Genomic DNA, 25832 nt, shown 5'->3' on the forward strand with positions numbered 1-25832 from the left:
CCTTAGCCCGAGTGTAGGCCTTAATAGACATGACCATAGGGCCTGGCAGCTCCACGTGCAGGAGTGACCTTATCTACAGCAATGGTCTCTGGCATTTCCTCGGTTTCAGTATCCGGAGGAAAATCTATAACTGGCGGAGTGGTATCTGGTATCTGAGTCGTCGGTATTGCGGTGTCTTCGGTTCGGAGCGGTGGAATAACCGTCTCAGGAGGAACCGGAGCTCTCGCGGTAGGTTTTGGCGTGGAGTCAGTGGTAGACGCGGGCCGAGGATGTCGGTCCCGGTCTTTTCGTTTCTTGGGTGTTTGCGATGTCGGAAGCTCCGATGGCATTGTATACGCAAATTTTTCGCCGAAAAAGTCTTCAGCGAACTCCGACCGGCGCCTGAGAGTGCGCTTGTTGAAGCGAGCACAGGCGACACAGGCCGAGACGTCGTGGTCTGGGCCAAGGCAAGGAAGACAGTAAGAGTGGAAATCCTTATGAGGTATTTGTTTACCACAAGACAGACAATTAACTTTTTCAGTAATTTCTGACATCGGCTGAGGCAAGAAAAGGTCCCCAACGGGGTACTTGGCTTTTTTGATGACTTCGGATTCGAAGAATACAGGAGCTGACCGACCGGCACTTGGGAACTGCTTCTGCTTCGGGCACCGCGCGGCAAGAAAGACTGAAGAAAATGGCGTCGGCTGATGCTTATGTACTCCAGCCACTCTGACGTCGGAGAGAAATGCGACATCAGCCGACGTCGGACCCAGACTTTGGAATCCGGCCGACCGAGGGCTGCCTGAGGCAGGACAACCCGACCGAGGGCTGCCTGAGGCAGGACAACCCATATGTTATGACTGCAGTTGCATTCGTGAAGGACATCTGTACTATATTCTTAGTGTTTCACTGTTGCCAGTCATCACATTTGGGTAGATTCCCAATGCTAAGGATGGGAGGAGGCAATTATATAGCATTAAGACCAGCTAGAAGGCCCTGCAAGATTGCAGTGGCAAAGCCAGCTCTGGATTTAGAAAAAACTTGGCAAGTGGTAATGCTTGGTGAAGGTATGTACAGAACTCCAGGTAGAAGCTTCCAGGATGTCCCTGGTAAGGACACCTCTGAGAAAGGCTGTAGAGGTAGATGCAGCCCTGGTGGAATGAGGTCTTACCCCTTGTGGTGTAGGTTTTCCATGGTGCTTATAGCAGAAATGAATGCAAAGGCTTATCCACTTGGAAATGGTTTGCTTTGAAATGGCCTTCCCCTCTGCCCCTGCAGCAAATGCAACCAGCAGCTGTTCAGATTTCCTGAGAGGTTTAGTCCTATCCAAGTAAAATCTAAGTTGTCTGTGCACGTCCAAGGAGTGCAGTATTCATTCAACTTTGTTCTATGGATTAGAAAAGAAGGTTGGCAAATGAATGGACTGATTAAGGGCCACACTGGATACCACCTTGGGCATGAAAGAGGAATTGGTCCTGAGGGACACCCTGTCCGCATGAAAGTTAAAAGGCTCCACTGCCATGAGGGCCTGTAATTCAGACACTCTTCTTGCTGAAGTGATGGCAAAAAGGAAGGCTATTTTCCAAGAAAGGAATTTCAACTCTGCATTTGCAGCTGGCTCAAAAGGAGGTAGAGTGAGCTTTTCCAATACAAAGTTAAGGTCCCAGGCTGGAGTAGGGGCTCTCCTGGGTGATCTCAAGTTTTTGGACCCTGTGAGGAACTGCTTCAGCAGCAGATGAGAGAAGAGGGGTGGTTCTATATTGTAATGAGCTGAAATGGCTGAGGCATGAATTTTGATGGAGGAAAAGGAAAGGCCCTTGTGAAGCATCTTAGTTAAGTACTGAAGAATCTGAGGTAAATTGAGCGCTGCTGCGCCCAACCCCTGAGTTTGGCTCCAGGAAAAGAATCTTTTCCATTATTCAGCATAGGATTTTCTAGTACTAGGCCTCCTTGCTTCCAGAATGACATCCATCACTTACTTACTGAGGGATGATAACGGAGAGATTAGGTAATTAGCCAGAATGCCAGGTTCAGGGTTTGAAGCTGTGGGTTCAGAATCTGGCCCTCCTGCTGGGACAGCAGGGCAGGGGTCTGAGGCAGGTGCCATGGTCCCAGCAGTGACACACTGCGCAAAAGGAGGTACCAGTGTTGGCGTGGCCAGTCTGGTGCAATCAGTATTGTCCTTGGTTTGTCCTGTTTGATCTTCAGTAGTACCTTGGAGAGGAGAGGCAGAGGGGGAAAGGCATAAACTGATAGTTTTTTCCAGGTGAAGGACAGGGTAGAGCATCCACATTCCAAGTTTGTTTGTGGGGAGTCCTTGTGCAGAATTTGTCCAATTAGTAGTTCTGGGGGGAGGTAAACAGGTCTATCTCTGGGCTCTCCCATTTGTTTCTCAGCATGTTGAATATCTTTGGTTCCAGTTTCCACTCATGTGGGTCCATGAGATTTCTGCTTAGTTTGTCTGCCAGTGTATTTAGCTTTCCTGGTAGGAATTGAGCTTGTAGGTGCACTTGGTAGCTCAAAGGCTGTGTTCCACAGAGTCATGGCTAGTCTGCAGAGAGGGTATGAGTGGGTTCCCCCCTGCTTGTTTACATGCCACAACAGTGGTGTTGTCCGTCTTTACCAATAATTATCCTAGAAGAATGTGGTCCTTTGAAGGCTGTCAGAGCATTCTGTACAGCTAACATTTCTTTTTGAGTGATATGCAGGTGCATTTGACTTGGGTTCCATTTCCCCTGAATGCACTTCCCTGCCGGGTGGGCCCTCCCATGCATATTCTGATGCATCTGTTGTTAGGGTTTGGGCGGCAGGGGGGTAGAGTGAACGGCAGTCCCTTGTTTTGGTGTCAGGCCTCTGCCCACCAAAGGAACTCTATCTGTAGACAAGGTATGATAGGAATCATTGACTCTAGATCCTGATAATGTTGACAACATAGGCTTTTTAGATACCATTATAGTTTCCTCATATGCAGTCTTGCATATGGAATTAGTAGAATGCAAGAGGTCATGAATCCCAGGGCTTGCAGTATTTTCCTTGCAGATAGCTGGGTCTTTGTGGCCAATAGTTTGAAGTAGGCTGTCAAATGAACCTGTTTCTCTGGCATGAGGTAGGTCATACGGGAAGTTGTATTCAAGCTTGCTCCCAGGCAGACAATTTGATGGCAGGGTACAAGATGCGATTTCTTTTTGTTTATGGTGTACCCCAAAGTTAGCAATTTCTTTACAAACGCCAGATGATTTAATAGTATGTCCTGGCTTTCTGCCTAAATTAGACAATCGTCCAGGTATGGGTATATTTGAATATTTCTTTGCCTGCAAAATGCAATGACTGGAGTTAGGCACTTTGTGAATACCTTGGGAGCAGTAGATAAGTCAAAGGGCAGTGCAGAGAACTGATACTGCATGTAGCCTGCTTTGAAGCATAGGTATCTTCTGCAAGATTCCCTTATTGGGATGTGCAGGTAGGCTTCCTTTAAATCTAGTGTTGCCAACCAGGCATCTTTGCCTAGCACAGGAAGCAGCTGATGAAGAGTTAGCATCTTGAATTTTGGGATCATCAAAAATGTGTTTAGGATAGACAAGTCCAGGATAGGACGTCAGGAATTGTCCTTTCTGGGAACCAGGAAAAGTCTTGAGTAGAAACCTTGTCTCCATTCTTCTTCTGGGACAGACTGAATAGCCCTGATGCTTAAAAGAGAGAGAACTTGCTTTTGAGCCTCTGCCCACTGATTTGGGGGTAGATCTGGCCAACTGTTTGGGGCTGGTAAGGAGTTGAAGTGGAATCTGTATCCTTGGGAAACTATTTAAAACCCATTTGTCCTGGGTAATGAGTTCCCAATTTTTTGCCTGCAGAGCAATTTTTCACCCTAAAGGAACAGTCAGTTGTGCAGGGCATGGAAGATTTAAAGTTAAGTCAATGAGACAGTTTACCATAGGGGGGGGGTCTTAACTACTCCCTGCTTTGAAAGTGGGAGCTCCCCACTGCTTAGTCCTGTGAGTACCTTGGGACTGAATCCTGGGTGTTCTGCTGGTTCTGGGTTTGGACTGAGAAGGCTTGGAAGAGGCAGGAAAGGACCAGTTCTTACAGGGCCAATGCCTACTAAATCTGGGAGGCTGTACTTGCAGGAAATCTAAAAGATTGCATAGATTTAGCTTTTTCCTCCATCTTTTTAAGTACTACTTCTGCTTTGTTGCCAAACAGGCAGTCTTGGTTTAAGGAAGCATCAGGCAATTTAGCTTTAACATGAACTGGCAAAGATTGCTCCTTAAGCCAAGCATGCCTTCTAAGTACAGCACCAGTGACATCAGCCCTGCAAGATGCCTCTAATGAATCAAAACAGGCTATCAATTTTGGTACAGTTCCATTACTGGCTAATAATTCTCTTCTTGGATGTCAACAAAAGAAAAGTAAGAGAAAAATCAACCAGAAAAGGAAAAAAATTCTAGCTAGCAAGAATCTTGGAGTTATTTAGCAAAAAGCATTCAAGTTTCAGTTTTGGTGCAGGAGACGGCTGCACTACAGAAACTGCTACAATCATCTAACATCCTTTATGTGCAGAAATGATTGTTCATACTTCTCTGCAACAAAATCTTCTACCCTGTACCTTTACATTATGTACACTAGATACTGACAGTTTCATTATTCTGTGTGTAAACTCAACTACAACTCTGCATTTTATATTTGTAATTATAAAAATTGAACAAAATAGTTCTAATACAACCACCAATACATGTCTCTTCTTCCACCTAAAATCACACACACCTTTTTTGCACCTTCAAAACAGAGCTCATCTACCTAAACAACCTAACAATGCACATTTGTTCTGTAATCCCATAGATACTTAGGGTTACCCACTGGAATAAATGAAAAAGGTGTACTTACAGCTCACTATAAATTACTTAATTAAGCATTTCAACCAATTTAGAAATACCATTTATGAAAGTTAGCAAAAATAATGTTTTTATAATCCCACTTCTGCACTTTCCCACATCTTGTCCCTAAATTATTATAACTACAAAGTTACATAGCCTTAAAGAACAAAACCCTTCTTCACAATAGCAAGGCAACATCAAAGCTATAGCAATACCATTACATTATTGTATTAAAATGACATTTTTGGATTTTGTGAAATGTTACTGGCCAAAAACTTATGTAGTGATCTTTGAAGATTCCACTCTCACTGACAATCCATTGATACTATCCAAAAAATGAACTGTTTTTTTTTTCTCCAAATGCCAGCTGAGTATCTGGCCATCTGCTGCAATAACACCCACAAATTCATTAACCAGGCAAGAGCATGTCTGTTCTTACCTGTCATCCAGGCAACAAAAAAAAAAAAGGAAAGTGGCAAACTTTCCCATACTGGGCATTTTCATAGATGTCAAAAGGTTTGACATGGCACTTATGTCTCTTATAGACAGGGGCAGTCAGTACTAATCACAAAATCGCGCTAACAACCATCTAACTATGGTCCCATAAGGGTACTCTGGTTTTTACATGGGTAAACTTGTAAAGGGCCCTAGGGTCATTAGCCTACAACCTATAAGATCTGGAAAGGGCATGCATCCCTTTTCCATGAGTGATGCAATTCCTTAGACAGCCCTGCTCTTGGTAAAAAAAAAAAACAAAAAACTCTTTTTTGAGTTTTCTAATAGAGTCTAGAACAGAAGATGCTGTTAAAACAGGAAAATTAGTAGGGCATATAAAGTACTGCATGACAATTACAAAAAATCAATCACAAGAGGTTAGAAACAATTGAAAATAGATTGTAAATCCAATTTGCAAAGAAAAGTGGGAGGAAATCTACACAGCTACAAGTGTACGCAACAAAGTCCAGGTTTAGGATTTCTGCATGAAAGTGTTTGTACTGGTATACATCAACTGCTGAAAGTGTGGTAGGAAATGGAGGTAAATAGGAACATGTTTTTTTGGGATGCAACGAGTTGAAGATTTTAAAAATTTGCTACAGAGGAGTTTTTATAAATGTGGGGAGCAAATGACTGCGACCAAGGAAATTATGGATTTTTAATTCCTACAAGTAGTAAGGCTTTGCTAAGTTTAATATTACTGGCTGCCAGAAAAGCAATTACTAGAACAAATCACGATTCTAAATTAACTATAACTGAATTACTGAACATTGTAAAGGAGTTAAAAACTGCAGTTTGGATCTTTAGTAAAGAAAATGAGCACATTACATTGAAATAAAGGGAATTTGTGGAAACAATAAAAGTGTACATGCAGAATAATGTTCAGGAGGAGTAGTGAAATTTACAGGAAGGCAGGAACTGAGTAATTTATATAATGATGAAGTGAATGAAAAACTGTTGAAAACAAATGTATACTGCATGAAAAATAATGGAAATGTAGTTATGGTTTGCTTTCTTTCTTCTTAACTGTAGGTGTAACCACGTCACTTTTTAAGAAATGTCATGTTTATTACAGATATTTAAAAAAATGCCCTGTTCTCATCCCAAAGTAACTTCCACATGATCTTTGATCTCCACCAAGATTTCCAGCACAAGATCTTCAGCACAAAAGCAATTTTTTGTTAGTTTTTTGTTGCAGCTGATATTTTAATGTTATTATATTTTATTTTACAGCTCTGCTTGCCCTGTGCAAGGAAAGAGAGCATTTGTTGTACTGGGGTGTCAGGGGGTCTATAACACTGATGAATGGGTTTTGTTAAATCAAGTTTCAGGGAACAGTCCCATGTTAAGATGGGGAAGACCCACTCTTTTACTTGACAATACTACTGGCTGAATGCAACTTATAGGTTCATACTAAGCCACCAGGGTCTTTACAAACCTAGCCATCCAACCCAGTTTTGTTCCGGAGTTCCTTGGGTGCCTATATGGTGGGTATGTTAGTAAAGAGGTAGCAGCCAACGTTTATGGGTGGGGGGGTATGTTAGTTGCGGATTAATTTACTTACTGTTGATCTTTGCCCATTAAAGACATGGGGGCTAGGCCTGGGGTGAATTTGCAATTTCCCATCCAATTATCAAAGTTTCTTCTGACCAGGGTCAGACATGAACACTGCTTATTCTATAGCACGGGGGTCCTTTGAAACCCAGTACAGTTCCTCCAGCAGGTTCTATTTATGTTGTAGACAAAGTTCAGCTTCTTGGATCTAGTGCTTCTAGTGTTGTTTGTCTTGATTATGTGCAAGAGATCCATCAGAACTAGATCTGAGGACACCTTACAAGCTATTCAGCCAAAGATCACCTCTAAGTACCCTGTAGGAGACTGAAAACAGGACCTTAAGGTGATCTGTGCAGACAGGGTATTCATACCCTGAATTAATTTGGTGAGGAACTTTTGAGGAGGTTCCAACTGTTGCAAGTGCCTGTAAAGTATATGCCAAATGGGACATATTACTCATTGATGGGTATGGTAAGGGCTGAGCAGAGTAGTACTATTACTTCCTTGGACCTGGATGCTATACCCTTACTTAAAAGCAGAGCGACACAGAATGATTTTCTTATTATCTTGGTAAGTGTTTTTTCGTACACTCAAATCAAATGAACTTCAGACAAATTCAAACAAAACCCATCCTTATATAACCTTAAAATCACATGACCAATAAAATGCATTGCATCAGAAGTTTAAAACTGGTTGTTCATAGGTTCATACCAGGCTATCTGCCCTAGGGCATTTATAAGCCTAGCCAGAATGTGTTTGGCTTTCGCCACCCATTTTAAATTTATTTTGCTATGCCCTTTATCGAGGTTATTATACCATGCCTCTGTCTAACAGTGACACAGAAGTGATACCCGGGGTAAACCTACGATCTCCCATCCACTCATCAAGATTCCTCTTGAAGAGAGTCAATAAGGGACTCTGCCTAACCTGGACTGGGATTTTATTCCAGAGTGAAGGGAACCTCTGGGTTATGAATCTGTCCCTCCAGCATGTCCTGTTTATTTCAGTGCTGAGGTTCAAGTCTCTCGAGCGCGTAGCTTGATGGGATTTGGATTTTCTGAGGTGCAGCATGTCCATTAATTCCAGGTTGGACATGGCTTTATAAGGCACAGATCGTCTCTGAACAGGCGGTATGCCACTGAGTAGAGCTGGAGTTTCTTTAACCGGGCAGCATATGGCATCTGTTTGAGCCCTTTGATCCTCTTGGTGAGGTACTTTTGGGGTCTTTCCAGTTGCTGCAGGTGTCTGGTAAGGTACATCCCAAAAGGGGCATTGTACTCATTTATGGGCCTGATGAGGGATGATTAAAGAGGCACGATGACCTCCCCTGATCTAGATGTGAATCCCTTCATGATCAGGTGGTCTATATAAAATGTTTTTCTAACCACTTTGGCCACGTGGTTGTCAAATGAGAGATTGCTATCAACTTGGGTCCCCAGGTCCCTAATTACTTCTTCTGTACTTAATGGATTACCACCTATGTGGTAATTTGTGGGCACTTTATTTTTGCCAAAGGGAATAACTATACACTTTTTGGCATTTAGCTTGAGGCCATGGCTCTGGCACCAGTTGTCTGTTTCTATGAGGCCCTTTTGGAGGATGCTTGTGTCGGCTGGAGAGTCGATTATGGTGCCCAGTTTGCAGTCATCTGCGAACTTGGTCAGCCACAGTCCTTCCGTGTTGGCCTGTACCTCCGAGAAATATATACCGAACAAGAGGTCCCAGGACTGAGCCTTGTGGGACACCACTTGTAACTGGTTTGGAGTCTGACATGGCTCCAGCAATTCTAACCATGTGGGTTCTGTCCTTGAGCCAGTTTGCAATCCATCTAGTGACATAGGGGTTTATATTTAAGCTGGTGAGCTTATCTATAATGCTCGAGTGGGGTATTGTATCGAAGGCTTTTGCGAGGTCCAGGTAGGCTGTGTGGACCACCTTCCCCTCGTCAATGGCCTTGGTGACTGTTTCAAAGAAATCAACCAGGTTTAAGAGGCAGGATCTGCCCTTAAAGCCAAACTGGGTAGGATCCAGTGTCTGTAGGTCCCCAATATCTTTATTTATGAGGTCCATGATGATCCTTTCCATAGCTTTGCAGACCAAGCTAGTCAGGCTTATGGGGCGATAGTTTCCAGGATCCGTTGAGGCACCACCTTTATGGAGAGGGACCACTGTTGCTGTATGCCACTCTTTGGGCACATATCCTGTAGTAAGGCTGAGATTGAACAGTAGTTTTATGTTTGGGTTTAGCTCTTCTTGGAGTTCATGTAGGACGCAGCCCGGGACACCGTCTGGTCCCATTGATGCTGTGTTTTTTGCTTTGGAGAGGGCGGCTCTTACCTGAGCATCTGAGATGTCAAGGGGGCAGCACTCTGCTGGGATAGATATTTGTCCTTTTGGTGGGGGGGGTTTGCGCTGAACCTGTCAGCTAGGATGTTGGCAATGTCTGTGGGTTCAGTGCATTTTTTGTCATTTTGGACTAATTCTGAGCATATCTGGGAATTACCACCCAGGTTCCTAACATAACTAAAGAAAGCCTTGTGATTATCCTTAGTGTCCTGTGCAATTTTTCTCTCCAAGCTGGCCTTAGACAATTTTATGAGTGCCCGTAGTTTTTGGCTAATACTGATCGGAGATGCCTTCCCTTTTTGGGATTTTGCTCTATCGTGTAGTAGCTTCCTCCTCCTATTGTATAGTTTGTTTATGGCTGGGGTCCACCAGACAGGACGTCTGCCTTTGGAGGATTGGGTCTTGGTTTTATTTGGGATCGCATGATCCATGCATTCCTGAAGGTGTTCATAGAATGCGTTTATAAAGGATTCTGTGGTCTGGCCCGTATTTTCCACAGGCCCAGGGGCTTTGAAGGATTCCACCTCGGTTTTGAGGAGTGTGAAATTTGCTTTAGAGAAGTTTTTCACTGTGGTTTTCTGGGCAGGGGGTGGGGTCGGGATGTGAATATCCAGTGAGATTAGTTTATGGTCTGATCTTACCAGTGAGGGATACACTTCTGGTCTGGAGCATAGAGTCCCCATTTTGGTGATGATTAGGTCCAGTATGTTTTCCCCTCTTGTGGGAGTGGTAACAAGTTGTTCCATAGCATTTGACTTTATAAATTCTATGAACCTTTGGTCTAGGGTGTTGGAGCTAGAGTAATGCTCCCAGTCTATGTTTGGGTAGTTGAAGTCGCCCAATATAATGGTGTTTGGAGAGGCCTTCATATTTTCCAGTGTTCTCAGAAAGGCCGAGTGGGGTTCCTGGGTTTGGGAGGGTGGTCTGTAGCAGGCTATAAACTGGAAGGCAGTTTTACCCACTGTTAGTTGCACATGGATAGTCTCTGATGCTTCGTGCTTTGCCACCAACCTGGAGGTGTGGGTATCTTTGATGAATATCTATACTCCCCCTCCTTTTGTGGTTCGGTCCAAGTTTTGGGGCCGAAAAGCATGGTATGAGGTATAACCTGGTAGTGCTGGGGTGCTCTTGGGAGCCCTGAACCAGGTTTCTGTTACTGCACAGGTATCGATGCTCTCCATGCTAAGGAGAGTTTCGAGTGCGTGCATCTTGAGGTTTAGACTTCTGGCGTTGAGTAGCATTACTCTTAGTTTCTTGTCCCTTGTGATACCTATGGAGGTGGGTTTGTCTTTTGAGCCTTGCCTAAAAAAGGCACTATGGGGGTAGCAAGAGCCTTTGCCAATATCCAAAAGCCCAGGGGTGACAGGTGCAAGCCGTCCCTAGCGAAGCATCGTGGCTTGTCGAGCATATCATCCCAAGCTGACAGGCATTGGATCCCCTTTGAATGACACCAGTACTTAAGCCAATTTTTATTTATTTTATTTTACATTTGTTGACCGGGCTAGTCCAACTGGATATATTTCCATTTTCAGCAGAGGCCCGGGGAGAAAAGCTCCACATTTAAAAAAGGAATTACATTTTAAGCACAAAAAAAATAACTCATGATACACATTATTACCTATTTCTAAAAACAAGAATAGTAAGAGTAAGAGCAGGGCAAGAGAAATGACAGAAAGTTGTCAGAAGAAAGAAGAGGAAGTTGAACAATCTAGGGAAAAGTAACATCCAAATGAACAAACTAACAAGTTTTAATACCAAGAAGAGAGCTGAAAGATCAAGGAGAGAGAAGCAGTGAAAAAAGAGAGAGCAAGGATAAAGAGAAATACTAGTGTGTAAGAGATTTGTAGCCATAAGGAGGATAGATGAAGAGGAGGGCTTCACAGAGGTAGAGATAGAAAGAAAAAGAGAGGAAGCAGGATGGAAAGAAAAGTAGGGAGAGAGAGAAGGATTAGATAGAGCAAATTACTTTAGTCAGGATTAGAGCATGGACACATCCAGTGGCTTTTAAGGTAAATTCTAAGTTTTGTTTAAACAGAACAGTAGATGCAATGGAAGTAAGTTCAGTAGGTAATTGATTCCAGTGTTTTCCAATAGTGTTAGAGAAAAGGGAATCACCTGCTAGGTTATTGGATTTGGTTAAGGTAACTAGCAGCTTACTTGATGAGCGGAGGAGTTCAGATTAGAGTAGGGGTTATGAGGTTAGAGAGTATGGGTGTGTTTTGAGGTTGGTAGAATGCTTTTTGGACAAATGTCAGTTGAGACTGTAGCAGCATGTTAGACAATTCAAGCCAGTTAAGTTGCTGCAGATTCAGACAGTGGTGAGTTCTGAAGGGTTGACCAGTGACAAATCTAGCTATATTATTGCGTGGAACATAATTTTGAGAGATTATTTTTCTTAAGGTTTGTATAGATTGGTGAGGCATAGAGAAGAGTCGAGATAAGATGAGAGTGGGCAAGAGTAGCTTTGGCTTGGGAGGTTAAGAAAGTTTTAATTCTATAAAGAGAGCCAAGTTTCCTGTTTACAGATTTAATGGTATTGTTGATATGACAATCAAAGGTAAGGTTGTTGTCAATCGTGACACCTAGCAGTTTGGTATCGGGGTCAGGTGATATGATGGTTCCATTGTTAGATAGGATAGTAAAGTCTAATAGAGGGGATCTGGTACGAAATTGATCATCTTGTCTTCATATTGTCTTCATATTGTGGCATCATTCTTGGTGAGGGTAAGATGCTACTCAAGGTCAGGGTCATACCGGCCTGGGCTACATGCTCAGAGAGCTCCTTTATGTCTCTTTTCATGTAGTCCAGGGAGGTACGTCTCAGGTCATTCACACCAGCATGGACAATGACGGAGTCATATTTGTACTTGCCTTGGAGTGACCTGAGTGCTTGTGTTATGTGGCGGATCCTAGCGCCAGACAGGCTGCTCACCGTGACCCTCTCCTTGTTCAGCCTGGTGAGCAGGACGTCAGTGTGCCTGACGATAGAGTCACCTATTACAAGTGTATCAGGTGTGTTGTTTAGTCTTAAGGGCTGTGACTGTTCGGCACACTGGTATTTGTGAGATATGTGTTGCACGTGTTTTGTTTTGGGGTAGCGGTTGCTTGGGTGTCTGCTTTGGAGGTCTCTGCTGTTTAGGCAGATCTTTATTTAGAGCCTCCAAGTATGTTTTTGTGTGATTATGTGTTTGGTTTGCTGTCGTGGTAGGTCTATGTGAGACTGGAATTGTAGTGAGTGTAGTTTCCCTCTCCTCCTGACTGGTTATGCCAGTACTGAGTTGAGAGAGCTTTGCCTCCAGTTTGGCTATATGGTTGCATCTCTCACATGTGTTGGAATTTGTTGGGAGGAGGAGAGGGTTGTCTGTGTACATGAGGCAGTTGTAACATTGCCTCAAGATTCCCAGATTCACCAGCTGGACCGGAAAGGAGATTGACAAATGACCTTTGGACATGCTAGAATAATATTGGGAATTCCTTAATAATTGAAAACAAGGGCCAGTGGGGAGTGAGGGTGTAGTGCTTTTAATTTTTAGTGCTGACTTCTACAATTGCTTTAGCGAGCAAGTGCCAGGTAACTTAAGTGCAATGTGTTACAGGTAACTTAAATGCAAAAACGACAAACAGTAACTTTCTTTCAAGTGAAACAAGGAAATAAGTACAGTAAGCAATGCAGGTATCACTAGTGATTCACAGAAGCGCTGAGAAGCCGCGTATTAGGTGGAATTAGCGTTCCATGGAAATAACAAGCAAACAAACAGCAAGCATATAAACAAAGCTAGATTCAGCAGGCCTGGATCTAGTTTATGCTACAACAAACAAGGTGTACCAATTTCAGTAAGATATAGTTCAAATAGTCAGGCACTATAAACCTTTAACCAGAAATTCCCAGCTCAGAAGGACAGAGTCCAGCCTCTTCTCCCACAAGAATGCAGACCACGAACCTTCTTAATGTAAAATAACTGGCCTGAAGCTCAAGTGCTTAAACCAGAACTAATACACTTTAAGAATAACAGACACTGGGCTCTCAATCAGCAGTTCCCAACTTAGAAGAATGAAAGCTACCTGTCCTGCCACCACAGTGCATGCCACAAACCTTCCTAATGTAAAACAATTGGTCTGAAGCCCAAGTGCTTAATCCAAAAGACTTAGAATGATAGCTACACTTTAATCAAGTTACTACCAAGCAGTAATAAATACAGTTGAATACTTTAGAGAATGCCTGGATTAGTGCTCAAGTTACACAAACAAAGCTAGATACAGCAGGCCCGAATCCAGTCTATGCCACAGCAAACAAGGCGCACCAACTTCAGTAAGAAGCAGTTCAGATATGCATGCACTATAAGCCTTTAACCAGAAATTCCCAGCTCAGAAGGGCAGAGTCCAGCCTCTCCTCTCACAAGAGTGCAGACCACGAACCCTCAATGTAAAATAACTGGCCTGAAAGCCCAAGTGCTTAAACCAGAATTAATACACTTTTAGAATAACAGACACTGAGCCCTCAATCAGCAGTTCCCAACCTAGAAGGATGTAAGCTACCTGTTCTGCCACTACAGTGCAGACCACAAACCCTCTCAGTGCAAAACAACTGGTCCGAAGCCCAAGTGTTTAAACCAAAGGCTTAGAATGAGTTACACCAAGCAGTAATAAATACAATTGAGTACTTTTAAGATGATGCAAAAGTAAAATAAAGTAGGTAGAAACACAAGTACAGTAAAAGCAGATGAAATTTATTTTTTTTTTTTCTGAACAAGTGCTGAGATCAAAGAAACAGATTTGAGTGCTGAAACTAGAAAACTGGCTAGTTATAAGAAAAACAAAAACTAAGTTAGAAGGCTTCCCTCCAACACAGAAGGGCTTGGGGGCTCAGAAGCCTAGAAATAGTCTATACCAATTAACAGGAAAGGCAGGAAACAAGCTTAATTTTTTTTTCTGTTTCCCAGATGCTCACTTTGTACACAGTAGGAGTGCCTGAAATCAGAATATGATCTCACTGCACTCAGTTGAGTGAGCAAATGAGATGGGCCCAGAAGGAGTATCCAAACACAAATTTACAAGAGGGGCGGGCAGTTTCAAGGCCACTAAGATTAACAACAAAACAAAAACAGGGAGGGTGGGTGGAACTAACTGAAGAGCAGAGTCAAAACTTCCAGTTCAGTTAATATTCCTGCAACACACAGTTAAAATCAATTTAAATACTGTATTTTTTTGAAAAAAAAAGTGCAGATAAAGGTACTTAAATTCTCTTATACGTCCAGTTGAATACAGCAAGTTCTTAGCAGGCCAAAGCTGAGGTTGTTAAAAGGCATATACATACTTATAAAAATATTCACATACACTTTAAAGGAATTTTAAACACAAGGTGAAACATTATTAATATATAAAAAAAAATCAAAAAGGTGCATCCATAAAAACCTATAAGTACATAAAATATTGTCTTATAAAAAATTCTATACTGAATTTCATAAATTCATTCAGAGTAATAAACTTTTAAGTTTGAGTAAACACATAACAGAACACTGCTCATTAACGCCTGGATAACTATGCGCATTCAAAGTAAGCTGCCACCATAACTCTTGTCTTTCAAGTAAAAGGGATGTATGCCCACCTCTAGCGCTCTCCATCACCTGGTCAATTACCCTAAATTTAAAGTGGTGCCCAGGGTTTTCCCTAATGCGAATGGCCAAAGCATTATTTTCTCTGTTTCTACTTCCACTATAAATATGTTCATAGATACTTTCTTTGAACCAACGTCTGGTTTTGCAGATATAAAATGCCAGACAGAGTTGATATAAAATGCCAGACAGAGTTGACATCTTGCCAAATATACCACGCTTTTAGAGTTGCAGTCATATCTAGTATGAGCGAAAAATGCCTATTAGCAATAGTATAGTCCCTACCTATATCTATGTACCTACAATAGGCACATGCTTCACATTTAACCATTCCTGGGTTCCTGTTGTACAATTTATGCTCTCTCTCTAATACATTTTTAAGTTAGTTCCTTTTCTATATACAACTCTTGGTAGATCGCCCAGTTTAGATCCAAGATCTGTGTCTTCCATAAGGATACACCAGTTTTCTAACAGGGTGCCCTTTATGGACTCACCATAGGGTGCATATGTAGTAATAAGCTGACAACATCTGTTCTTATCCCTATTGTTATTACTATGCATTAGTATATTTTTGTCAGCACTATTGCCCTCAGGGGTGGCAGGACTAAGTGTATGAGCTAAGAAGGCTGGAGGTCCCAAAATGGGTGAAAAGTGCCCCTCCCTTTTTATCTGGACCTCTTTTATAAGTCCCTGCAATAACATTTCTGGATAGCCCCCTTCTTTCAAACATATGTTTTAAATTACTGCATTCCTGCATGAATTCTATATCTAAGGTGATCATCTGTGCTGCCCTGATCAGCTGACCTTTGACTATAGATTTTTTTTCTGATATTGTGAATGGCAGCTTGTGTAATGTAAAAATGAGTCTGAATAGGTTTTATTTCTATGAATTTTAAATAAGTAGCATCCTCTTAAAATGCCCTTAGTTAAATCTAGGATGTGCTGGCATTAATCTCATCCACTATTTCCTTACATCTCCATCTCCATTTATGATCGTAAGTATATCATCCAAAAATTGCGTATAATACACAATTTTATCTTTGATGTTACTTCTGGAAAAAACAAAACGATGCTCCCAGAAGGCCATAACTAGGTTGGTGAAGCTACCGCCATATGGGGACCCCATAGCTACTCCCCTTTTTTTATAGATTGCATGCATGTAGTATGCAAGTCCCTCTTGTAAGATGCTGATGTCACAGGGGAAATCTATGATTGGTCAGCCAGAGGCCTTGGACATTAGCTTTGACTTCCAAGCAGTAGATGCCAAACAGAAACAGGCCCAACAGAGAGTCCTGGGGTCCTCCGCTGGTGACCGGTGTTTTGGTGGAGGTGGTTAAATTGAACCTGACTGCTTGCATCCTGTGAGCCAACTGGCAATCCAGCAAGTTATGTAGAGATTTATGCCTAGTTCATAGGTGTGTACTAGGCTAATGGCCCTGGAGCCTTTACAAGCCTAGCCCATAGGATTACCCTGACATCATGCCACCCGACCTTAGTTCTCAGTGCCTCTGTCGAGTAAAGCCACTGATATGACCCCTGGGGTGAATTTTCTATTTCCCACCCAAGATCCATCCCATCAAGATTTCTCTTGAAGAGGGCCAGTGAGAGACTCTGCTGACATGTATGGAAAGTCTATTCCACAGCATGGGCAGTCCCTGGGTTATGAACCTGTCCCTCCAGCATGTTGTGTTGATTGTGGTAATGAGGTTGAGGTTTCTGGAGCATGTGGTGTCGTGGGACTGGGATTTCTTTAGCTGTAGCATTTCTAACAAAGCCGGGTCAGACATGGCTTTGTAAGTCAGGCAGAGATAGCCTCTCAGTAGGTGATATGAAATAGAGAATGGTTGGAGTTTTTTTGAGTCTGTCCATATAGGACAAATGTTTAAAGCCTAGGATCCTGTTTGTGAGGTACTTTTGCGGCCTCTCTAGCTGTTGCAGGTGTTTAGTGAGGTACATGCCAATGTTCTGAGAGTATGTAAACAATACTTGAATGAGGTACTTTATCGAATGCCTAGAACAGATCAGGGTAGACAGGATGCACTGTTTTCCCCACAAACATAGTCATGCTGACCTTCTTTAAAAAACCTACCAGGTTAAGTAAGCAAGGTCTTCCCTTAAAGCCAAACTGGGATGGGTCCAGTGTCTGCAGGTTGTCAATATCCTTGCTGATCATTTCTATGATAATTCATTCCATGACTTTGCATATTAGGTTCGTCAGACTGATGGGTCTGTACTCCCTGGAATCAGTTGATGGTCCAACCTTATGAAGAGGGATAATTATTGCTGCTCAACATTCACTAAGCATGTAACTTGTTCTGATGATGTACTTAAACAGTACCTCATTGGTCTTCCTAGGCTATATAGGAGTCAACTGGGGATACTGTTGGGGTCTACTGAAGCAGTGTTTTCGACTTTAGCGAGCGCCTCCAAGACCTGCTCCCTTGCTGATAGTGGGGGTGGGTGAATATGCTAGAAGGGGTTTCAGTAGTGGTGGGGGGGGGGGGTTTAGAGCTAAATTTATCAGCCAGTAGATTTGCTACATCAACCTGGTCAGTGAAGCTTGTGCCATATACCACACCAGTTCTGCATACTGCCGAGTATTACCTTTAAGATTCCAGACACAGTTGAAGAAGGCTTTGTGATTGTCCTTATCCTAGGAGGCTATCGTGAACCTGCAATTGGTCTTGCTGGATTTGATTAGACCTCTTTGTTTAGTTTAATCAGAGAGCTCGTCTATAAGAGTTGCTATTTCTGATTTTGGCCATATTTGTTTTTCTTTTGTTATGTAGCCTGTTAATGTAAGGATTCCACCAGTGTGACTTGAATTTGGTACAATATGTGGGGTTACTTCTGTTAGTATGGCAGCCTCAATGCAACCATTTACATGTTTGCATGGGTTTCTGTAAATAATTCTGCATAGGTAGCTGCATTCTTGGGGTTTAGGGGAACCATGAATTTTGACAAACTGTTGCTTAATACGATGTAGTTTTTTTTTAGTATAGTTCCTAACTGTTACAGGTTTAGTTGGGTTTTACAGGTTGATTTTTATTTTGAGAGAGACAGCTTTGTGGCCTGACTTCACGAATGAGAACATGACACGGGAGGGGGTGGGGTGGGTGGGACTGCAATACTGTCCCACGCTGGCAAGTATTAGATCCAATATGTTTGATCCTCTTGTTGGACAGTGCACTACACACCCAAGGTGTTTGCGCTGAAGAAGTCCATGAACCATTCTGCCTGTGAGTCAGAGACAGTGTACATTTCCCAGTCTATAAAGGAGTAAAGTCTGACATGAACAGTGTACTTGGTTGGATGGTGAGTGCTTCTAGTACATCTAAGTATAAGTTGTGAGCTTTGTGAGTCAGAGGTCAACTTGTAGCTGGCCAGTACATGGTAAGGAACCTTGTCTAGGGAGACTTGGATGTGGATGAACTCCTGGCCAATATCCTGCTTAACCAGCCTAGAGTTGTATTTGCTGCTAATGCTGAGTGAGACACTTCCACCCTTACCCCTGGCTGTGCTGCTGTTGGTCTAAAATGTGTGGAAGGCACTGTAGCCTTTCACTCCTGGAAGACTTTCTGTGGCTTTACACCAAGACTTGGTAACGATACAGATGTCTACATTCTCCAGTGTGTGTGTGTAAGAGGATGGATAAAGTTTTAGCCAATAACTGAAAGCCTGGGGAGACAGGTGCAGACCATCCTTGGCGAAGCAAAGTGGTCTATTAATCATGTCCTCCTATGCTGATAGATACCGGCTTCCCCTGGAGTGACACCACAAACTAAGCCAATTATTAAAATTAATAATTTTCTGTTTATACTGTGGCATTATCCTTGATGAAGGTAGAATGCTGTTCAATGCACAGCATGTACCTGTCTGTAACATATATTCAGAGAGCTGCATAATGTCTCTTTTCATGTAGTCCAGTGAGGTACATCTCAGGTCACTTAAACCCACATGAAAGTACAGTTGTGTACACTTACCATAAATGTACATGTTCGAGTGTATTCACTGTTGTAGTCTTACATTTGGGTAATCCTGCTGGCAGTTTGCTCTCAGTCGGTCTCAATTCCAAAGTTTTGGGTCCTGCATCGGCTGTTGTCGCTCCTTCCCTGACGTCAGGTTGTCAGGGGTATAAAAGAAGCAGCCAACGCATTTTATTTAGTTTTTCTTGCCCCAGATGTCAGGTGCCCCCCAAAAAAAGGGTAGTCAAAATTTATATCTATATATAAAATAACATGCAGCAATATAAACTTTACCTTCATCCACCAGCAAATACACCACATAGGTTGTATAAATCAGAGAAGGAAAGATAGGTTCCATCAGAAAAAAAGAGGGGGGATGGCGGGTGGGTAACCTGGACTGCAACAGTGAATACACTCGAACATCTACATTTATGGTAAGTGTACACAACTGTACTATGTTCTTCATGTTTCACTGTTGCAGTCATTATATTTGGGTAGATTCCCAAAGCTATGGTTAGGAGGCTGGAGCTAAACAGCATTAGGGGCGGCTATGAGACCCTGCAGAACTGCAGTGGCAAAACCTGCCCTGGATTTAGAGTAGAGTGGCAGATGACAGTGCTTTGTAAAGGTGTGCACTGAACTCCAAGTAGCTGCCTCTAAAACGCCCTTGGTTGGTACTCAGAGAAAGGTTGCTGAAGTGGCTGCAGCTCTGGTTGAATGTGGCCTAATGCCCTTAGGCACTGGCTTTCCATGGTATAAGTAGCAGAAATGAATGCAGTGGCCTATCCATTTTGAAATAGTCTGCTTTGAGATAGCCTTCCCTTGTGATCCCGCAGCATATGTCACTAGTAAATGCTCTATTTTTCTGAAAACTTTGGTTCTGTCCAAGTAGAATCTAAGCTGTGCACATCCAAAGAATGCAGAATTCTTTCCCCCTTGTTCTGTGGATTTGGATAAAAAGTTGGCAGATGAATGGTTTGGTTAAGAGCCACACACCACTTTAGGCATAAATGTTGGGTTTGTCCTCAGGGAGACCCTGCCCGGATAAAAAAATGATAAAAGGTTCCACAGCCATGAGTGCCTGTAGCTCTGAAACTCATCTTGCAGAAGTTATTGCTAGGAGAAGAGCTGTTTTCCAAGATAAAAACTTTAAATCAGCTGTAGCAGCTGGCTCAAAAGGAGGCAGAGTGAGTTTTTCCAAGACATAGTTGAGGTCCCATGCAGGTATTGGTGATCTCCTTGGAGGCCTTACATTTTTGGCTCCTCTGAGGTACTGTTTTAATAAGGGATGAGAAAAGATTGTTGGCTCTGAATTGTAATGAGCCAAAATGGCAGAGGCATGAATTTTAATAGATGAGAAAGGTAGGCCTTTGTTCAGCATCTCATTTAAGTATTGTAAAATCTGAGGAATATTTGGCACAGCTGTATCTGTTCCTTGTGCCTGGTTCCAAGCACAAAATCTCTTCCATTTTCCAGCATAAGATTTTCTAGTACTAGGCCTTCTGGCTTCCAAAATGACATCCATCACAGCTTTGCTGAGAGGTGTGTTTTGTATGACTACATTATCCGCCATGCTGCCAGGTTTAAAATCCTGAGCTGGCTGTGTAGGATTTGACTGTTTTTCTGGGACAGTAGATGCTTTACTTTGTGGAAGGGTCCAAGCTGGGCATCGAGACAAGCTCCTTAATATTGGGTACCAATGCTGGCGGGGCCAGTCTGGTGCAATCAGTATCATCTTTGGCTTCTCCTGTCTGACCTTTAGGAGTACCTTGGGGAGGAGAGGCAGAGGGGGAAAGGCATACACTGATAGGTTTTTCCAGTGCCCACTTTCCATGCTTGTCTGTGATAAATCCTTGTGCAGAATCTCTGCAGGTGGTAGTTGTGAGGAGAGGCAAATAGATCTATGTCCGGGCATCCCCATTTCCTTGTTATCATGCTGAAGACTTGTGGATCCAGCTGCCACTTGTGGGGTTCTATGAGGTTTCTGCTTAGTTCGTCTGCCAGAGTAATTTTCCTTCCTGGCAGGAATTCTGCCTGCAGATGTACTTGGTAAGTCAATGCTGTGTCCCACATGGCTAGTCGGCAAAGGGGGTAAGAATGTGTGCCCCCCTGCTTGTTTATATACCACATGACCGTGGTATTGTCTGTCTTTATCAGTAGTTGTCCTGGCTGAAGTAGGTCTTGGAAGGCTGTCAGGGCATTTTGAACAGCTAGCATCTCTTTTTGATTGATATGTAGACGCATTTGGTTTGAGGTCCATGTTCCCTGAATGCATCTTCCTGCCATGTGGACCGCCCAGGCATAATCTGATGCATCCACTGTTAGTGTCTGCCTGGCTAGGGGTAATGTGAACGGCTGTCCCTTGTTTTGGTGACAAGCCTTTGGCCCACCATCAAAACTCCTGTTGCAGGCAGGGAATGAGAGTAATTATAGTTTCCAGGCTGTGGCAATGTTGAGTCCAAACACTTTTTAGGTACCACTGAAGTTTCCTTATATGCAGTCTTGCATATGGAATTAGCAGGATGGAGGATGCCATGAAACCCAAAGCCTGCAGAATTTTTCTTGCAGGTAACTGGGCCTTTGTTGCTAACATTTTGAAGTAGGTAGTCAGTTGTCTTTGTTTGTCTGGCGTGAGATAAGCCATCTGGGCAGTTGTATTTAAGCCTGCACCCAGGAATATTATCTCTTGAGAGGGTACTAGTTTTGATTTCTTTTCGTTGACTGTGTATCCTAGGCATGTTATGAGTTTTTTCACACACACCAGATGCTGACATCGGTTCTGGAGCACGAAAAAAGTTTCCCCAACGGGGTACTTAGCTTTATAGAAGACTTTGGATCTGAAATTCAAACTCGAAAATCTCAGAAGTCGGCCGACCAGCACTTGCAAACTGCTTCTACTTCGGGCACCGCGCGGCAAGAAAGACTAAATAAAATGTCGTCGGCTGCTTCTTTTATACCTCTGACGACCTGATGTCAGGGAAGGGGCAACGACAGCCGATGCAGGACCCAAGACTTTGGAATTCAGGCCAACTGAGGGCAACCTGCCAGCAGGATTACCCAAATGTAATGACTGCAACAGTGAAACACGAAGAACATCTGTAACAGAATTATACTGGTACCTGTGGTGCAGTGACATGATTGTGTGGATGACATTGCAGATCTTTGCTTCAGATAGGCAACTAACAGTTCTCTTCTAGTTAAGCTTGGTGAGAAGAATACCTGTGCGGGACACAATAGAATCCCCTGTGACATGAGTACTAGGTAAACTGTTTGCTTGCCTTATCATCTTTGTTCTTGGGGGATCATTGAGTGTAGGGTTATGTATGGTGTTAGGTGTTGTTTCTGGTGTGTGCTTTAGTAACTGCTGAGGGTAGGTGTTGCAGTTTGACATCTTAGGACGCCTTTGAGGTTTGAAGAGATTTCCTTTGTGCCTCAGCACAAGGTCTACATTTGTATGGTAAAACAAAACAAAAACATCTCCATCCTGCATTCTCTACTTATTTAACTGCACATTTTAAACACCAGCATTTGCTCCACACAGTCCAGTTTTTCTTTTTACCCTCCTCACCCTCTGTATACTGCTCTAGTGCTACTTTCAAAGAACATCAAATATACAGGTTAAAAAAAAAGGAGTAACACCACCAACGGTTTAAAAAAAGTTTAAAATTTGATTAAAATGCTTAGCAAATTTACCTGAACTTCAGCAATGATTGCAGCATTCAGTGCAGATTCTAAGCCACCATCTGCCATTAGACTGCTAACCAGCAGGTCGATCATAAAACGACGTCCAGGACTAACACTCATTTCAATCCCTGAAACTGTAACAGCACATTTGACAATAACTTCATAAGTTTTTTAGCATAACAATGTACTTTTCACACCTGCTAATTTAGAAAAAAGGCATCACAATAAGCTTACTTGCTCTTCCGAATTTTAATGAAATTCGTAATGTAAAAACAGAAGGCAAAGATTAAAAGGTTACCCAGTGTAAGTTATGAACATCTAATGTTCCTGACCATGACAGGAAACAATTTAAGGTATGGGGAAATCATATTCTGCTTCAGTAAGTACCTTGGCAAACAGTAAAGTCTATATCTAAATGACACATGTACTTAAGTTCATGTTAAGCTCTTATTGCACTGCCTTTGCCTTTATCATATAATACCTAAAGAATACGACACAATGAAAAAAAAGAAATCAACCCCTTGAAGTAAAGCATGTATTCTGGGAAATCAACAAACACGTTTGAAGAAGTACTGCAAAATAAATAAAACAAGATATCAAAAACTGGTTATAAATAAGCTTACCTGCACTGGGCAATAGTGCAGACAATGCTCTGGCCCTTTCTTCAGCTGTTGGAAGTAATACAGACCAGCCACTCTGAAGAACTGTCTGGGCTGCAGTTTGCACAGTGTTTAGAACTCCAGCATTGCTAGCCAATGTTACGACAGTCTGCTTCAAGCTGTTCAACAAAGGGCTGCCAAGACCCAAGCCTAGGCTCTCAGGATCAACCTGATGACTGATTGCTGCATGAAGCTGAAACAAAAAATATTAATGAGTGGGTTCACTATGTGCACTGATGTACATTCATTTGTTGCAATACTAGCTGCAGCTATTTCACAACTCCACAAAGAAAATACATATCTGGTGATCTCATGCTGGTTATAAGTTAGACTTATTTGAGCTTGCAATGCACTACAAAGGTAAAAATGGAAGTAGGGTAAATCACACACACAAAGCAGAGTTGTTTACTTGCTTGCTTACTGATTTGTTAACTGTATAAATAAGCTGTCAAAGGAATACATTTCAGCCACATCCCTAGTATTTAGTGGTACAACAGGTAGCACACTCGCCTTTGGTGCTGGATTCTCACTCCAGGTGACCGAAATGCCAACAGTGCAGCATTCGGGGGTGCAGCATTCCTGAGTGCGCCATCCTTTGAATGAGATATTAAATGGAAGCTCCAAGTGCTTGAGTTAGTGGTAGCTAAGGTTGATGTAAAAGATCCCATGGCAGTTATTGAAAAGAGTAGGGGGTCCTTTATTTGCATACAAAAATAACTCATTTACAAACTTGCAAATATTTAAATATGTACTCACAAATATACAAATCTGTTTACACATATTCATAATGTCCTTTATAAACATGCTAAATTGTCATCCTCATTAGACCCACCCCCCCCACTCCTTTTTCCATAACCACCATCTGATTTTACTTGATCTTACTTGGTGCTAAAATCCATTTACCATTATACATAATTTTGTTTATTCTTTCATTCCATATAACCCATATAACAGAAAATATCTACTTGAAGATATTCTTTACTTCTATTCTTATAATGCCCATATTTAATCACGTCCATGTTTATTTTATACATTTCTATCTTAAATCTTCTTTACATAGTTTTCTCCATATTTTTTTTACTCTCTTACATTTCAAAAACAATGTTCCATAGTTGTTTCTTCTTCTTGACAATGTACACATATTCTATCAAGTTTCTTTATATATGGCATATTTCCTTTTACTGGGAATTTATCTATTACCAGTCTCCATAAAAAATCTTTACATTCTACTTTCTGATGACTTGCTTCTTATTTTTATAGCTTTAATTTTTTTCAACTGTTAGATTTCTCCCATGGTTTCACACAGTAACCTTTTATCATTACATTCTCATACCATACTTTTCTTTTACTATATCAGTTTTATCTTCTACAAAAAATATTTTTCTTGGGGACATTTTATTTCTTCATTTATACACTTTTTCATCAAATGTATTATACGTACATTTATACAGTGTTACTAATCTATCATGTTTTTCATTTATCTACTTTAATACTTTATACAAATTTAATTAAGTAGCACATATCACTGGGTTAACGAACCCTAAACCTGCTTCCTCTATTTAAATACAAAACTTATTTTTACTGGGTTTTATCTAGAATCCCATAAAAATGAAACAATTATCTACAATAATTCCTTTTCAAATGCTGCTGGCAGCATAAATACTCTTGCTAATTATACTATTTTTCCCATCTGTACTGAACTTACCTGAGCCTTATTTCTGAATGACAATTTATATGTTCTCCAGCAAATATACGTTTGCTTTACTTCTTATATTGTTCTTCCCATTGAATTCTACTTGCATCTTTATTCCCAAATTGTATACCTAACACAGAAATTTCAATCGTAAAATATACCCCCGATGTTCACTATCACCTAAACCTTTACTTTATTTACAGCTATCCCTATCATCTCTAGACACTCATTTGTGAAAAATACTGCTTCTTTTACCAAAATTGTTTTTTTTACAATTATGTCCTCTGCATAGGTCAACTGACTTCTTAACCCTTCAGGTGTTATATACCCTGCCTCCATTTTGTAATTTATTTTACATACCATTACATTCATAACTAATGCAAATGAGTACACAACTCACTGCACATCCCTGTCTTAAACCACTCTTCATAACTTTCTCACATACATTATATTCTTTCATTACCCAAAAGACTTCACATCCAGTTGTCAAATGCCTTACTAAGATCTCCTATCATGATTTTCCCTTCTTTTCTGTTCATACTATAACCCACAATTTCTCTATCATTAACAATTCTTGACAACCCTTCCCCTTTATACTATATACGACATCTTCCACAATATTTTCCATTTTTGTTTCAAATCTTTTTTTCATTTTCATAAAGGTCTTATCATTATTCCATACTACTGGTCTTCAGTTTTAGTTCTCTTCTATTTTCCTTCCTCAATATAAATTTAAGTATTCCACTACATAAGTCTTTATAAATCAAATCTTCATTTAGCCATTCATTCAAAATCTTAAATATTTTTTGCCAATCCCTTAAAATTGTATGCATTTCAAACCCTATTCCATCTGGGCCTCCAGCCGAAATAATATTTACTTGTCCTATTAATCTAGTTCATTTAAAAAAAATCTAATTTTCCCATTATTTATTCTCTTTTTCTATTCTTTCCTTGTTTTTTTAATACCTTTTTTT

General features: G+C 41.6%; 1 protein-coding gene across 1 annotated transcript in view; it reads right to left on the bottom strand.

Annotated features, from left to right (window-relative positions):
• HERC2 (HECT and RLD domain containing E3 ubiquitin protein ligase 2) overlaps positions 1-25832 on the bottom strand; it is a gene marked incomplete in the record, with an annotated part of 3551743 nt that overhangs the window by 2574918 nt on the left and 950993 nt on the right. Inside the window, 2 exon segments of the mRNA XM_044072055.1 lie at positions 22516-22640; positions 23130-23358. Coding sequence (XP_043927990.1) covers positions 22516-22640; positions 23130-23358 — 354 coding nt within the window.

This window comes from Protopterus annectens, chromosome 5.part0 (assembly GCF_019279795.1).
Source record: "Protopterus annectens isolate FY-2018-M chromosome 5.part0, PAN1.0, whole genome shotgun sequence".
NCBI classification, from domain to species: domain Eukaryota; kingdom Metazoa; phylum Chordata; order Ceratodontiformes; family Protopteridae; genus Protopterus; species Protopterus annectens.